This window comes from Balaenoptera musculus, chromosome 7 (assembly GCF_009873245.2).
Source record: "Balaenoptera musculus isolate JJ_BM4_2016_0621 chromosome 7, mBalMus1.pri.v3, whole genome shotgun sequence".
In the NCBI taxonomy this organism is placed as follows: Eukaryota; Metazoa; Chordata; class Mammalia; order Artiodactyla; family Balaenopteridae; genus Balaenoptera; species Balaenoptera musculus.
In genome coordinates this window covers 86,815,826-86,832,429 of record NC_045791.1, presented here as the reverse complement: position 1 = coordinate 86,832,429, position 16,604 = coordinate 86,815,826, and the positions used below count along the sequence as shown (strand labels likewise).

At 38.6% G+C, this 16,604-nt stretch overlaps 1 protein-coding gene across 3 annotated transcripts in view; it reads left to right on the top strand.

Annotated features, from left to right (window-relative positions):
• Window positions 1-15,350, top strand: part of LANCL1 (LanC like 1) — a 43,925-nt gene extending 28,575 nt beyond the window's left edge. For all 3 annotated transcript variants that reach the window (XM_036858349.1, XM_036858351.1, XM_036858350.1), the window contains exons 5-10: window positions 5,057-5,192; window positions 5,741-5,887; window positions 8,182-8,364; window positions 10,277-10,453; window positions 11,553-11,625; window positions 12,237-15,350. In XM_036858349.1, coding sequence (XP_036714244.1) covers window positions 5,057-5,192; window positions 5,741-5,887; window positions 8,182-8,364; window positions 10,277-10,453; window positions 11,553-11,625; window positions 12,237-12,313 — 793 coding nt within the window. In that variant the 3' untranslated portion in view covers window positions 12,314-15,350. The remainder of the gene's footprint in view (window positions 1-5,056; window positions 5,193-5,740; window positions 5,888-8,181; window positions 8,365-10,276; window positions 10,454-11,552; window positions 11,626-12,236) is intronic.
• The last annotated feature ends 1,254 nt before the right edge of the window (window positions 15,351-16,604 follow it).

The window sequence follows — 16,604 nt, the reverse complement described above, 5'->3', positions numbered from 1 at the left end:
ACTTGCCTCTTCTAAAGATAAGTTGCTATTAATATCAACATAGCAAAACAAATAAATGGAGCTGCAATGATATGGGTTTGAGAGTTTCTGAAAACATATAAAATAACCATTTGATTGATAAATGCTGTCATTTCTTCATTTTATCTTAAGAATATAGCATGTAAAACATGGAGTTTAAAGTCCTGCTTTTAGTAATTGTCAGATCCAACTAGTAAGTTTTATTTTTTATTTTTTTAGGGAACATACCAACAGTTTTTTTCCTTTGTCTTTCTCTTTCTGACTTTGTTTTTAATTTTTATTGAAATACGGTTGATTTACAATATTGTGTTTCAGGTGTACAATAAAGTGATTCAGTTATATATATATAATATATATATATTCTTTTTTAGAATCTTTTCTATTATAGGTTATTATAAGATATTGAGTACAGTTCCCTGTGCTACACAGTAGGTCCTTGTTGATTATCTATTTTATATGTAGTAGGGTGTATATATTTTAATCCCAAACTCCTAATTAATCCCTCCCCCCACCCTTTCCCCTTTGGTAACCGTAAGTTTGTTTTCTCTGTCTGTGAGACTATTTCTATTTTGTAAATAAGTTCATTTGTATCATTTTTTTAAATTCCATATATCATATATATATGATATTTGTCCTTCTCTGCCTGACTTACTTCATTTATAATAATAATCTCTAGGTCCAGCCATGTTGCTGCAAATTGCATTATTTCATTCTTTTTTATGGCTGAGTAGTATTCCATTGTATATATATACCACATCTTCTTTATCCATTCATCTGTCACTGGGCTCTTAGGTTGCTTGGTTGCTTCCATGTCTTGGCTATTGTATTTTAAATAGTGCACTATGAACACTGGGTTAGATACATGCAACTAATGAGTTTTAATGAATTGAATTCAAATCCAGAAAAAATGGAATACTTCTTTCTTAAGTATTATTATAATGAGATGCACTGAACAATACTTTATTTTCGAGTATTTGAAAGGTACTTGCTATCAACTTCCCAGATGCAAATGTGTTTGGTTGCAAAATAATTGGTATGCTAGTTATATACCGCCACCTAGTGGTAATGCAGGTCATAGCATTGGCAAATAAAGGGTGTTTTCTAATTCAGTGGTTCAAACACATTTTATTTAGGTGATAACATCACTGGAGTTAATGCAATATGCAATAATTGTTTTTAGTAACTCCCATAGAGCAGTGTTTGTTTAAAAAATTGATAGTCGTTTCCCTCTTTGAATAGTTCTTTCAATACCCTTTACAAAAATCAAGAGTGCTTTTCTATCTCTAAATTCTATAGTTTGATACATTTGTATTAAAACTCGATAATAAATTCTTATGAAAACTCTGAGATGTTCATTCTGTTTACTACAACAGTTGAGTCTGTATCTAGTAACAGATTTTATTTTCTTAAGTTCTCAACATTACTGAACTGCCAGTTCTGGTGTGAGAAAAAAATAGAATTTTTCTTAATAAATGTTTTTAAGTTATTTAAAAATATTAGGGGGTATTGTGTGTGTGAGTGTGTGTCTGTGTGTGTGTGTGTGTGTGTGTGTGTGTGGTATTGAAGTAGAAAAAAATGGTCCATAACCACCCAGATAACTCTGTTGGCATTGGGGGGAAAAGAGTCAATCAAGGTATTACAAGAAAATTGAAAGCAACCTCTGACCACTGTGTCCCTATTCCTAACATAACCACTGTTCCACTGTGAGTTAAATGCCTGTGTTTGTCATAGAGAAAAATGCATGAGCCAGCATTTGCATATTTAACCAATTTGATCGAGATGCCTCCGTTTGTCGAGGTGTAATACAGACAAATTTAACTTTGTCAGGAACTGCAACCAGCCAAGCTTTTTCAAACCCCTCTTTCCTGTTGGGGAGTAAGTTCCCTTAAGGATGCTTTCATAACTTTTTCTCAGTCATTGTTTCATAACTGTCAGCCCTTTTTACTCACTAAAATCATCTCATTCTGCTTATTTAAACATGTCTTCTTCATTTTTAACCCTAAGTGTTCCCCTCCCACCACAGGCTTGTGGAAGTGGGGAGGGAGGGGTTGGGAGAGGAGGACTGTTTTCTCTTTCACAAGTACCTTCCTTTCAGAGTTAGGACACTCTGCCTACTGATGTATATAGCCTGGTGGTAGCAATTGTTAGGTTTTTGTTTTCTTGTTTGTAGATACTGGTTGCCTCCAGAGATTAGAGGTAGGGGCTATATACCCTCTCAGCTATCACCTTACCACTGAGTAAATGAAGGCACAAGCAGTTAACCAAACTCTACCAAATGTACAAACATTTATTAGGAAGAAGACACACACACACACACACACACACACACACGATTAGTCCTCTGCCCTGTTCTTGTGGCTCAGAGAAAGCCACATCATCCTTTGACCCTCCTTAGATCTTACTCATCAAACGGTGCTAGAGCCCGTACCATCTCCCAAACGTCCCACCCATCTTCACCGCTCATTCCACCAATGAAATCCATTTTCTAACATTCCTTACTGCACTTATTATCAACTCCTCTGATGTAAATTTTGACAAAGTTATTTGAAGTGCCAAGTCTCTCTGAATGTTGATTCCTTACTAGAATACTTCAGATATAACCAATCACTCCAGGGATATGATTTTTGATACTTCAAATGCTTATTAACCATTCTTAGTATATAAAGTTAAATAATATACATACACAGGCATTGTTTATATGTAACTACTTTAAAAATAAATTTTTAAATCAGAAGGGACCATTCATTTTATAGATGAGAAATTTAAAGTATAGAGATTAAATAGCATGTTTAGTGTCATAAGCTACCTGGTGACAAGGTTATTTTTTTGGTAAGGCTAATTGTCCTCTCATTACTACTCTTTTCCAGAAATTCCCTGACTCTCTCTACCCCCATACTTTTTTAGTATACCAATATCATTTTGTCCAGTTTCACCAAAAATTAAATTGTTTTAATAATTTAAATGGCCTCACATTGAATTTATAGAATAATTTAAGGATAATTGAGATGTGCTTTCAAAATTTCATGAAAAATGTATGTGATGAAAAATGTAGAATAGCAAGGACATTTTCCCTACCTATCATATTTCCGGCCCCCCCCCCACCAAAAAAAAAAAAAAAGGTTCATTCTCAGAGTTCAGACTACAAGTACAGTTGCGTCCCTGAGCTCTTATCCCTCTGTGAGCTCCACCTACTTTCTGGTTCCCTGGGACTTCCCTTGTTGGTTCTCTGGAAAGAAATCTGAGGCTCTGGTTATCCTACTCAGGCACACACCTCCCACGAATGTGCCTGCATCTTGGGGGTCAAGTGATGGGGAGGCTAGAAGGAGAAGTGAGGCAGTGGGCCTTCCCTCACTCCCTCACCCCCTCACCCCCTCACCCCCTTCACCCCCCTCACCCCCTCAACCCCCTCACCCCCTCAACCCCCTCACCCCCTCACCCCCTCATCCCTGGGACCACAGCCCCTCACCCCCTCGACCACAGCCCCTCACCCCCTCACCCCCGGGACCACAGCCCCTCACCCCCTCACCCCCGGGATCACAGCCCCTCACCCTCTCACCCCCGGGACCACAGCCCCTCACCCCCTACCCCCCGGGACCACAGCCCCTTCAGTCAGTGAGGACAGGTCCCTCCCTCAGAGTTTTGGCTCCTGTTGCCTTGGCTTCTGCTGCCACCATGAGATTGCTTGTGGCCTAGGGAGTGAAAGAACAGAAAAACGAAAATAAAGAAAAATGAGGTGTTTTACCCACTCTCTCTGATATTAAGAGTTCCCCTTCCTGGTCTTTCTTGAGATATAACTAAAGGGCTCTTTCCGGGACTGTCTCTGTCAGCACTTGGATGCCCACTTCCGGGTTTCAGGCGGCACTGAGTTCAGGCCAGGGAAATACCAGAGGGGAGAATGTGGTAAACTCACCACTGATGTGGCAGTACTTCAGATTCCGGTCATCCCCATTGTGCCGGCTGCTGTGTAGTTTTCAGGGTTCTCAGTAGCCGCTTCACACATTCTCTCTAGGTTTTGGGGCTACGTATACTGACTGGGAGAGGCAGGCTGGCATATGCTTACCCCACCTTACCTGGAACCAGAACCGAAAACAACTTTTTTTTTTTGAGAAGCTGAACTGAGTTTATCAATAGGGAGCTAATAAATTATAATACATTCATTCAGTGGAATACTGTACAACCGTGATAAAGAATGAGATCACTCTGTATGTGATGATAAGGAATGGTTGTTAAGATGTATTGTTAAATAACAAAGCCACAAAACACTTGGGAAAATATGTTTATAAATAAGTATATGTATTCTTATATGTGCATAAAACAGTTCTAGGAATATACAAGATATTGGTAACCATGGTTATTTCTAAAAAGAAGGACTAGGAGCTGGGAGACTGACTGATCCCTCTGTGCTGTTTGTATGTGCTACCGTTTGTGGTAAATCAGGCTGCTATACAAACACTTCAGCTAGGCCAGATGACACATTTAAGAAATAAATCAAGCAAGGAGATAACTGGGGTGCAGCAGGCATTTCATTTTATGGAAATAGGCCCTTTGAGTGTTGACTTAGTCCTTTCCTCAGACTGAATGTTATAATAGCCAGTAGTTCTTGGCTTCTCTGACCCCAACTGCTGGTCTCAGAGCATGCCGCCATGAGGGGCTAGGGAGGCTGCAGGTGGTCCCAGCCACACTCACGTATTCCTTCATTCTTTGGATTTCTTATTTGTCAGTTCCATTGTGAGCTGAAGAAAAGAAATGTAGTTGATGGTTGATCTTTGAACCCTGATTACCCTTTGTGGTCTGGCCCAGCCCTCTTAATATTTAAAGTGTAACAATATATATAGGTTATAATATGTAAGTATATTTAAATATTTATATTTTATATATTTTATTATTATATATTTAAAATAATATAATAATTCCATATATGTGTATATATGTAACTTTATATATATTTGTGTGTGTGTGTTTTAAACATATCATTTTTAAGTATATATCTCTACCTGATCCCTTTTACATTCTCTTAAGCATGTATTTTTATTCCCAGGCTAATTCACCTAAATAAGATTGATCCCCACGCTCCAAATGAAATGCTCTATGGACGAATGGGCTACATCTGTGCTCTTCTCTTTGTGAATAAGAACTTTGGAGTGGAAAAGATTCCTCAAAGCCATATTCAGCAGGTACCACGTTTTTGTGCTTTTTGGAGTCTTTTTAGGATCCCACCTACTATCTGCCTAAACTATTGGTTTTGTTTCCCTAGTTGGCACATCCCAAGTAGCTGGGAGGTAAGGTGTATCTTTCTTAACCTCTGAAGGTCAGGCATGATCAGAGAACCAGCAGCTGCACTTGGAGTGCTGTTGCAAACTGTGTAGAGAGTGACTTGGAGTAAGAAGTCCAGCTGCTCCATTTGGAGTTTAGAGGCCATTCAGAGGAAAATAAGGGCCAGATTTCACCTCCAAGGTGCAGGTGTTCCTCTTGTATCTGAAGGAGTTTTGCTTTCCTTTGACAGGTGAATTCTTGTGAGCTGTAGTAAAAGTTCAAAATCTTCCAGACTCTCCCTCTTTTAGGCAGAATAATCCCATGTGCTTCTCTGAGTACAGAATCAAACTGTGCCCGTCCATGGCCATCAGGTGGTGTCGAATTTGCCATGTTCTCCAGTACTTCTTAGCAAAAAGTTCCTTGGCTCCATTCTAATTCTTTCCTCATTTCGGTCGATTTCTCCCTGCAGATTTGTGAAACAGTCTTAACCTCTGGAGAAGACCTAGCTAGAAAGAGAAACTTCACAGGAAAGACTCCACTGTTGTATGAATGGTACCAAGAATATTACGTGGGGGCCGCTCATGGCCTGGCAGGAATTTACTACTACCTGATGCAGGTAAGAGGGGATGATGATGGAGCTAGAATGTGATTCCTGACTGTACTATCTAGGGTGAGAAGACAGGTGCTCCAGCTCTATTTGTTCATTCTGCCAACCACTGCATCACTCTCCTGGTAATCACCTGGCCTAGGTAAACAGGGACAGTGCTTGTGAAAGTGCATTTACAGTGTGTAAACATAAAAGCCAGTGTGCTTTGAGATGATTGATTTGTAGGTGAGCACACTTGCCCATCTCATGCCGCTTGTGCAGACTGAAGTGTTTTGACCTATTCTTTTAGATGAAGTGCCTCTGCTCTGCTCTTCTCTTTCAGCAGATGCCTTGAATTAGTATTATTCCACACTATAAGGCACAACCCATTGAAACAAATTTCAGGAGTAAGAGCAAAATCAGTAGAAAAAAAAAGGAGAATATGCTGCCTAAAGCTCAGTTAGAGAGCAAAACTAAGGAGCCTTTTCAATGGGTTTTGTGTAACTTACCTGAAAAATAGCTGAATATGCCATGCTCAACGGTTCTTCGGATCTAAAACTATTGGGGGACATCAGCCAAAGCCAAATAGACTAAGGGCAAATAGAGTTTACTGCATCAAGCATAACCTGGAAAGGGAGGTCAGAAGAGGGCTTCTCATGAGAGCATCATTTCCAGGGGCTTGTTTAACTCTCCTTAAGGAGAAATAGGCACTTTGTGTAAGAATAAGAATTCATGGTAAAAGAATATTGAAATTTAAATGATGGTAAAAGGTGCCCCCCCTCAACTTTCCAAAGTACAATGTGGCATAAAGAAAAGTGTTTCACTGATATGTTCTACAAGAGTGGTTGGATATAAATACCAATAGCTGGTTGAGTAGCTGGCTATAGTAATGCAAAACCAACATCACACCTATCCTCTCCCTATAACTAAACAAGGACAACAAAGCTGAAAAACACAAGGTTATTATTGCTTTTCAATGCAGAGTCACTCTTCGAATGTTAGTGGCAGTAGGAGACCAACTCTTGTACTTATTCTGCACTTCTCAATTCAGAGTCTTATAATTAGGGGTTTTGACAATTCAGACTTAAACTCCTTTACTTTTCTGGCACACTCCCTCGTTGGCTCTCTATTTCCAGAAGTAAATATAGATCCTTGAAAGTTTTCAGGAAAGAAGAAAAACCTTGAAGTTTGAAGGTGAATTAGAATCAGACATGTTAATGACTGGATGGCCTCATGACCTTTCTTTGAAGCAGACCATCAGGAGGTGTCTTACCCTCTGCCTCCATGTGTTGGTTGTAGTAAGAAACCTGGAAACCCAAGTACTGAATTTTCCATTTGCACATAATTATCTATTTGAAATGATTTAATTTTTAATCCTAAAAGTGCATTCTGGTAGGTGCCTATGTATCAGCATAAAACATTATTTTTAGGCCATTTTGGATAACTTCTGCAAGTTTGAGGAGAATCCAGTCATTCAACTCTAGCATTTTAAACTGAGCTTGAACAATATTCTTTGGGTAAAGTGAAATCTAAATGTGCCCTAAAGAACTTCGTTGCGTGTTCAGTATCTGTGAGTGCCTTATGGTCGGTATCTCCTTGTTCCCTGCCGCCTCTGCCTGTGCTTCACAGCACTGCCTCCCTCTCATCCCAGGTGCTCACCCCCTGCCTGGCAAAGACAACACTGAATTTGTTGTTTAAAGAAGTGTGAGGTGCATTGAATTAAGACCAGGACCAAAACGAGAAACTAAAAATTGTATCAAAAATGAAGGCTCATATGCCATATGGCAACGAGTCCTATAAATCCACACATTGTTGTATCAAAATAATCCTTCATAAGTATCAGTCCCAAATCTTTTGCAGAAAGGCTTAATCTAGAGTCACACCAATTCGGGATCTAGATCCCAGGGCTCCCAACTTGTTAGCATCCTCTCCTATTGGAAATATCACCTGTCACTTCTCTAAATGCAAGTTGTGCCTGGTTTGTCTAATGCATCTCTTTGTGGTCTTTAAAGTGTATTTAAGGTATTAAAACCTTAGGAAACTTCTCATACACTCACATTCGTAAGCATTGGCTTTGGAAAATTATTTATATGTATATAGATAATAAATATCGAAAAATAATATGTACATAAGGCTCCAAGTATTAACTGATAGCCTAATTTTAGTTTGGATCAGTAGGTGAAAAAATTGGATGGAATCCAGAACCTCTTAATGACTTTCAGTTCATTTTGGTCATGTTTTCCTTCTTATTTAAAACTCATCCCTGAGCCTTAGGAAGGTCTGTTTGTTTCTGCAGAACTGATAATTCCCTTTCTTGTTTTTAGCCCAGCCTTCAAGTGAGCCATGGGAAGTTATATAGTTTGGTCAAGCCCAGTGTAGACTACGTCTGCCAGCTGAAATTCCCTTCCGGCAATTACCCTCCTTGTGTGGACGACACTCGGGATCTGCTAGTCCATTGGTGCCACGGTTCTCCTGGGGTAATCTACATGCTCATTCAGGCCTATAAGGTACTGTGAATTTTCTCGTTTTTAGAAATAAATTGGAAAACATAATATAAAATTCTATAATTTAAAATTAGTTTTCTGTATAATTCTTGAACAATATATAGACAAACCATTTGTTGGACCTAAAATCACTTTGCTGTATGGATTATAATTCATTTTCACAGTATCCATCTGTACCACAGCACACATTATTTCATAGAACAGGGGACTGCTTCACGGACAGGTAGAGTAGCCAAGATTAGCATCAGTGGCAGAGCCAAGATAAATATCCCAGGAGCTCAATTAAAAAGAGAAAGAATCGCCTTGGGCATTGCTGGTGGGAATGTAAAATGGTAAAGGTACTGTAGAAAGCAGTTTGGCGGTTCCTCAAAAAATGAAACACAACTAACATATGATCCAGCAATTCTACTCCTAGGTATATATACCCAAAAGAAGTAAAAACAAGGTTTCAAACAGATACTTGTACACCAGTGTTCCATAGCAGCATTATTCACAGTAGCCAAAAAGTAGAAACAATCCAAGTGTCCATCAACAGATGAATGGATGGACAAAATATGGTGTATACCTACAATGGAATATTATTTAGCCATAAAAAAGAATTAACTTCTGATCCATACGACAACATGCACGAACCTTGTAAACATTATGCCAAGCGAAATAAGCCAGATACAAAAGGACAAATACTGTAGGATTCCACTTATATGATGTGATGGTTAATATGAGGTATCTAGAATAGGCAAATTCATAGAGAGTAGAATAAAAGTTACCAGGGGCTGGGAGGGTGAGAATTATTGCTTAATGGGTACGAAGTTTCTGTTTGGAATGTTGAAAAAGTTTTGGAAATAGATAATAGTGATGGTTATACAACATTGGGAATGTAATTAATACCACTGAATGGTCCACTTTAAATGATTAAGATGGTAACTTTTATATATGTATTTTACCGTAATTTTAAAAATTCAAATATCACTTCTAAAAAGCATGCTATGTCAGAGCCATAATCAAAGAAGAAAAGGTTTTTCTTTGAGGGGAAAAAAATGGAAGTAAACCAAGATATCTATGTTCATTGGTACCTGTTCTACAAATTACAAATCTATAGACTCTAAATAGGGACTGGCATCTCATGGTCTAAATAAGCGTTTAGTATATCAAATTTTGCATTCAGGAAGTTAAATATAATGCACAAACTTTTAAAACTGTCTTATTCTACTTCTCTACTGCAATGAGATATTAAAAATGTCGGGAATTCCCAGGCGGTCCAGTGGTTAGGACTCCATGCTTCCACTCTAGGGGGCATAGGTTCCATCCCTGGTCAGGGAACTAAGATCCCACAAGCCATGCAGTGTGGCCAAAAATAATAATAATAATAATAATAATATTTTTTAAACCTTTGATCAAGATATAGGAGGCCACAATAGATTGTAAAGATGTATCTCTATTTTTCTGAAAAGTATAGTGTTTTACTTTTCAAATCAGTTTTTATAATCAATTTTATAAACAGTTTCTTCTCCAGCGTATAAAGAAACTTTCTAGTAGTGAAGGGTATCATTGTTACAGAAAAGACAGTGTTTGTTCTTTGGGAAGTGACTAATGATAACAGCAAGTTGCAAGTAAATAAGGCTACTTCACCAATAACACCCGCATACGCAAACATACATACATATAAAACTTACACCATGCAGACAAGGTCATGCCCAGTTATGTATTTAAAAACAAGAAAAAACTAGTGAATTCTTGTAATTTGTCCCCACCGATATAACACATCTCTCTGTCTCTGAATTCCTACCCTTTTTTGCCGAGGCACCTCCCTGTCTCCTCCCTTATCCTGTCTCCCTTTCTCTTCTATCAGGAAGGAAGGTCAGTGGAGGTTTCTTTTCTATCCCTTGTAATAAAACTATGTCCCTTGACTCTGCAGGTGTTCAAAGAGGAACGGTATCTCAGTGATGCCTATCAGTGTGCTGATGTGATCTGGCAGTATGGCTTGCTGAAGAAGGGGTACGGGCTGTGCCACGGCGCTGCAGGGAATGCCTACGCCTTCCTGTCGCTGTACAACCTCACGCAGGATGCGAAGTACCTGTACAGGGCCTGTAAGGTAGGAGTCAGATTCGCCAAACAGAACGCACCTTTGCCCAGGAGGCTGTAGAAGTGTCTCTAGTTAATCTGATTTAACTCATTTATTTTTTTAAACCGTAAGTCTATAGAACAAACAGTTTAAGAAAAACCTTCAAAAGCTATTCAGTTGGTCATTTGGTAGAGACGTGGATGGACCTAGAGAGTGTCATACAGAGTGAAGTAAGTCAGAAAGAGAAAAGCAAATATCATATAATAATGCATATATGTGGAATCTAGAAAAATGGTACAGATGATCGTATTTGCAAGGCAGAAATAGAGACACAGACGTAGAGAACAAATGTATGGGTACCAAGGGGGAAAGGGGTGGGGAGGGAGGAATTGGGAGACTGGGATTGACACATATACATTATTGATACTATGTATGAAATAGACAACTGATGGGAACATGCTGTATAGCACAGGGAGCTCTGCCTAATGCACTGTGGTAACCTAAATGGGAGGGAAGTCCAAAAGGGAGGGGATGTCTTTATGTGTATGGCTGATTCATTTTGTTGTGCAGTGGAGGCTAACACGACATTGTAAAGCAACCAGACTGCAATAAAAATTTTTTAAAAAGGAAAAGAAAAGAAAATGAGAGAAGAGGGCATTGGTAGGGCAGTTCTATAAACAGGACTGCCTTAGTTGGTGATTTAGAACTTTGTACTACCCATGTGTCATTAAATGTTTTGCTGTGGAAGAAAAAATTTTTTAATTAAAAAATAAAATAAAAATTTAAAAAGCTACTCAGTTGAATTAGCTTTTTTTTTTTTTTTTAAGGACATAAGTCTACTCAGCAGCATTTGTGGTGGGGGTGGGAGAGTGGTGGGAGATGTAAGGTGGTTTTGTTCCTTTCTTTCTTCTTTGATAACCTTGGAGATGAGGCTCAGACAGCCCATTAAGTTCCTCCCATGCTTCATTCGTGCTCTCTTTTAGACCACCCATTTCTCTGCATCAGCCCCTCTCCCTGCCTTGAAGATAGTTTTTGACTTTTCAGAGTAAATGTTAGAGACAATCTCTGTCAACTTTTAGAGGTCTCTAGAAGAAATGGCTTCAGTAATTTAACTTGGTCTCATCTTCAGTTCGCTGAGTGGTGCTTAGATTACGGAGAACACGGATGCAGAACACCAGACACCCCCTTCTCCCTCTTTGAAGGTATTTTTCACACGTTACTTATTCGCCTTATAATATCAGCATCTGCTTCTCTGCTTAGTAATTAATGTATCTTAATTTGAGTTTTGTCAGCAAATTAATTTCATAGTTATTTCTTAAACTGCTTCCTTGTTTCCTAATACAATAACTCAGTATTAAAACTCAGTTAGCGCGCAGACCACCACGGCCCCAACAGGAGTAGTTATTACGGTGACTGCTGTTTATGGAACCAGGCACACGCTGGGCATCTTGCAGATGTCATCATAAATCATCGCAGCAAAAATACACATTATTATCCTCATGTCACAGATGAGGTTCCTGAGGCTCAGACAGGGAAGTGGGGCCACGGTGAAGGAGCTCACATATGGTAAATGGGCAGGGCCGTGCCTTGAACTGGTCTGGCTCCGCTCTCCCTCCCGTCTTCCACCTGGGTAAAGAGGCTGAGCCTCTGACTCGTGATCTTGTCTAATGAGCTGCAACATATATAAACAGGTGCCCACTTCATTTAAATCATTTAAATTAATATCATAATGTTGTTTATGCTACAAAATGAAGCCAGTCTATAATACATCATCATCTGGTGTAATAACTTCTGCCTTTTTCTTTTCCTTCAGGAATGGCTGGAACGATTTATTTCTTGGCTGACCTCCTAGTGCCCATGAAAGCCAGGTTTCCTGCATTTGAACTGTAAGAGGAGAGTCCCCCCCAGTGCAACTCACTGCATGAGCCTTTCTGTGTATCATTCCTGGGCTAAAGCAACAATAGAGTCAAACTGTGTACTTGATTTAGTTGATTTTTTTTTTCAGACTATGTCCTTAATTCAGTTCCTTTTTATTATTTACTTTTATTTTAAAATATCCAGGGAAATCTTAATTAACTTCAGCTTATCCTAAAGGGAGGATAGGTAATATGTACAGTATTTTGAGGGCATATATGCATATATTTCAGAACTTGGAGGCAGTCGTATTCTTACTCGAGCTTATGAATATAACCATCTGTTACAGTTCTAAAAATGTTTTAAAAAAACTAAATGTAGATAAATACATGCTTATCGCTGGATATTGACCTCCACCTCTTCTCTTTAGTATTTTTTTTAATGACAGTTTTATGACTTTGCTTTTCTCTAAGTGGTTGATTATGAAAGGGGACAAAAATATAACTATGCTTCCAAGACGAAAATTGAAAGAGTTGCCAACTGGGCTAGGGACCTAAACACCCTTTTTCAAATTCACAGTGCTTATTTAAACTAGAGATAAACATACTTTCAAATTTGCCTCTTTTTGTTAGTAGAGCATCCAGGCTCTATAATCCAACATCTTTATCAAAAACTTCTGAAATGTGATGGTCGTTATATGAAAATTCTGATTTGAAGGTTATTTCAAGATAAGCTAACAAAAACTTTGTTTTCTCCTAATAAGCTAGTATGTTTTGGAACTACTTATGTATATTTGTTTCTTCTTTGGAATTAGTGTAAGATCAGGAAATGAGATTTCTGTGTGTAAATATATTATGACCTAGGATTTGAGTCCACCCTTTCTGACTGACCTTCTAAATTTTGATTTGTGTTTTACTTATTTTGCGATGACTATGCTTTATAAAGCGTTGGCTGCTTGGTACAAGCCATAAGATATTTTCCTTCCTATCTACCTAGATGTTGATCTTTTCACTAAATAGTAGAGCATTCTACTTGTTAAAAAAGGGGGGAGGGGTGCTATATTGCAAAATCGCTAAGCTTTCCATAGAAATGCTGGTTCCTGAGAAGGTATTATCCAGTGATTATTCTTAGAACAAATGGCTTTTGTCTCTTTGCATAGCCTAGGCGTTAACACTCATCCATTTCTGAGCCCTCAGGATCGGGTACTGATATGGTAGGTGAAGAATCCCTGGTGCTTCAAATTCTACACAAATTGTTTTGACTCATCAGCTCCCATTCCTCCTCCTTCCATTGCTGACTTTCCCAGGCTTGTTTTGTCTTTTCTATGCATTTTGACTGATTTTGAAACATTTTGCAGCTTTTAAGAAAACAGGTTCTAAGAATTTTAAATGTGCCTATTTCACGGCTCTCTCGGTCACAAAAACATGCTATTTTTATTGGAACTCTGAACCAAATCCCCACTGAGTATATAAATCCCCACTGAGTATATGTTGGTTCCTGTGGATAGCAATCCCCTATTATTTTCCATTTAGCACCAAAATAGCTAATATTATTGGAAATTGCCTGACCCTTTAAAGGCTACTGACAGTAGGATCTAAAACACAGCCCACGGCTCAATTCCCAGGATTAGCTTATTCCTCTGTGACTCATGCTAGCTGGGGACAACCTTGTGCCTCTCAGATGTTGAAGTGTTGCTGGCAAGCTGTGTGCAAGCCGTGCCTTTCTCGTGAACGTGTCACACGAACAGTGTCAGCATCCACAGTAAAGCGAATCTGCCTTTGGATGGGTGTCCAGCTTGAAAGAATAGACCCCGTTTGGTTTAGTTAAACGTCTTACTATACTGTACCTGCGCTTTGAGCTACTATAGTTACTAACCAAGGGAAGAAGAACAAACACTTTCTCTTAACCGGAGGAGACTGATCACAGTGCTTCACCAAGCAGCTTAATTAATTTAACCCCAGGAAGACATCAAGGCCGGGAGAAGAACATTTTGAGTAAGATTCTTATTCCTATTTGGATTGCTGTTTAGCTACTGCCATCCCTTAACAAATTTATCAGTGCAAACACAATTCAGTTTTCATTTTTTTCTTTGGCTTTTTAAGTTATTAAACTGGCAGGATTTTATATTTGTGCCATTGTTTGTTTTATTTATGTTTAAGAGCTCAGAAACTTTGATAGGATTTTAAACTCAGGCAAAGGCTATAAAACTCAGACGAATACCCTAACACCATGGTAGAAACTGAAACTTTTACACTAGTTTCTTAGTTTTGAAAGGAAGAGGCATCATTTCAGTTCTATTTCTGTTACATCATTTTTCCCTCAGTTATTTTTCTTTTTGTTAGAAAACAAAACGAAAAACTGCGCAAAACTGCTTCCCAGAAAACTCAAGTATCTTTTATCTCCATGTAAAGACTAGGTAGTGAAACCTTAAAACCTTGTCAAGCAGTATTCGTTTATCCTGTCGTGTGTTTCTATGAAAGTCACGATCAGTTATTTACATCAATCCTATTGGTCCCATCAAGAAGTCAGTCTTTAATCCTTACAGTCATTTGACCCTCTTTTCATCTTTGATGTCACTTACAATTATTTGGCATCAAAAGCCTTCACGGTAGGTAGAGTTTTAGGTAAAAGTGGCCATTTTCTCTTATTACAACTTCCCTGCATAACTTAATTGAGAGGTATACTTTGCTCATAAGTCCTCAGGTTAATTGCTGTCTGATCTTATAATGCCCTGCCTTCTCTTGACTGAGTTTGAAATACAAAACGTGAAGAGTAAGCATTAATTCATCTACTCCTTTGGCTGCTTGAACTCATCTATTATCCTTTGTTATCCATACTCAATTCTGACTTCACTGCTGCTCCCCCTAAATAGGTCAGAGCACCCCACTTCTGTATTGTTAAGCTGTAGAAGAACTGTTTCTCTCCTACAGGTACAAAACAAAGTGGGATATTCAGGGGTCCTACGCCGATGTTATATTGCCATTTACTGGAAAGGGCTGGAATTGTATGGATTTCTGTGTTCCGTAAAGGATTTGACTTAACTGGTTCTCAATAAAATTTTATTAGGACTCTATATTGTCAAGTGCTTCTTGTTTGCTTTGGTTTAAACTTAAGAAATATATTTCTTCAATGGCTTTTTCTTTATGCACTCATTCCCTAGGGTTTGTCCCCGACTTTTTCTTCATTGTTGGGTCAAACAAGATTTGAAGTACTTCATGAAGGTAAAAATTTATGAGAGGAAAATATTTAAAAATCTGATCATTATAGAATTATGAAGAATCTACTAGGCTTCAAGCAGAGCAGTATATCAGCCATCTCACACATATGAGAATCCACTCTGAGGTTAGTAACTAAAGGTCTCATTCTAGAAATCGATTTCCCTGCTGACCAGTTCTCAAAGGAACTTTGACTAGAGGGGGAGATTAAGTGGGGCATAATTATAAAGTATATGTGCAGATGTTGGAAAGGAGTTCTGCTGAATCACCTGGCATGACTGTACTACTTCTTTTCATGACACAGCTATTTAGTGTCACTTAGCACACCAAAATTTGCCAAATGATAAAATACTTGTCTCCATCCCCATATTACATTTTGTCCCCTGGTCCATATGATTAAAATGCCTTTCATTCCCCTTGTCTATTGTCTGAATGACTCAGTACTGAGGATAAATGCACAGTTATTTTTATTTTGCTCCTTTGAGTAAAGGTATAGATGATGGCATCACATCTTTAGATGTGGGCAAGGGGGTGTGGAGAGGACAGGGCTTTGTAGAGGCCACCCAGAAACTCCAAAGTGATGCTTGGAGCATTCCCCCTAACTCTCCACAGGATTACATTTCAGTTGGTAAGGACAGCTAGCTCTGTTCTCAGGTTTACCATTCCCTGGCTCATCTTCCTACCAGAAGAAAAATAATGACAAGCACTTTAAGTTGCACCACAGTTGTAACCTCATGAGCAAAAACAAAACTTGAAAAAGTAATTCATCTCCTGCAACTTACCTATAGTAGTTTATTTTTTCCTAAACTTTGCATTAGAAAAGGCCTTTGCCTCCCTGCTTCTCATACTCTCTAAATAGAATAATAATTGTTGTGTCATTTCTTCTTTCCCAAGACAGTTCCCACTGTGGATTCAGTGTCATTATAAAGCCTCATGTATTCTCTACTCTTAGAAGCATCATTTAAAGTGAGAAACATCTACAAGTCAGTCCCCTGATAATTTCCTTTCTCATTCTGTTTCCCATTCAAATTCGCCCTCTTACTTCTGAAGCTGAGGGTCAATTAACAAGGCAAGAGAACCCTGGGCTTTTTTACAGTGGAGAGCATGTTGGC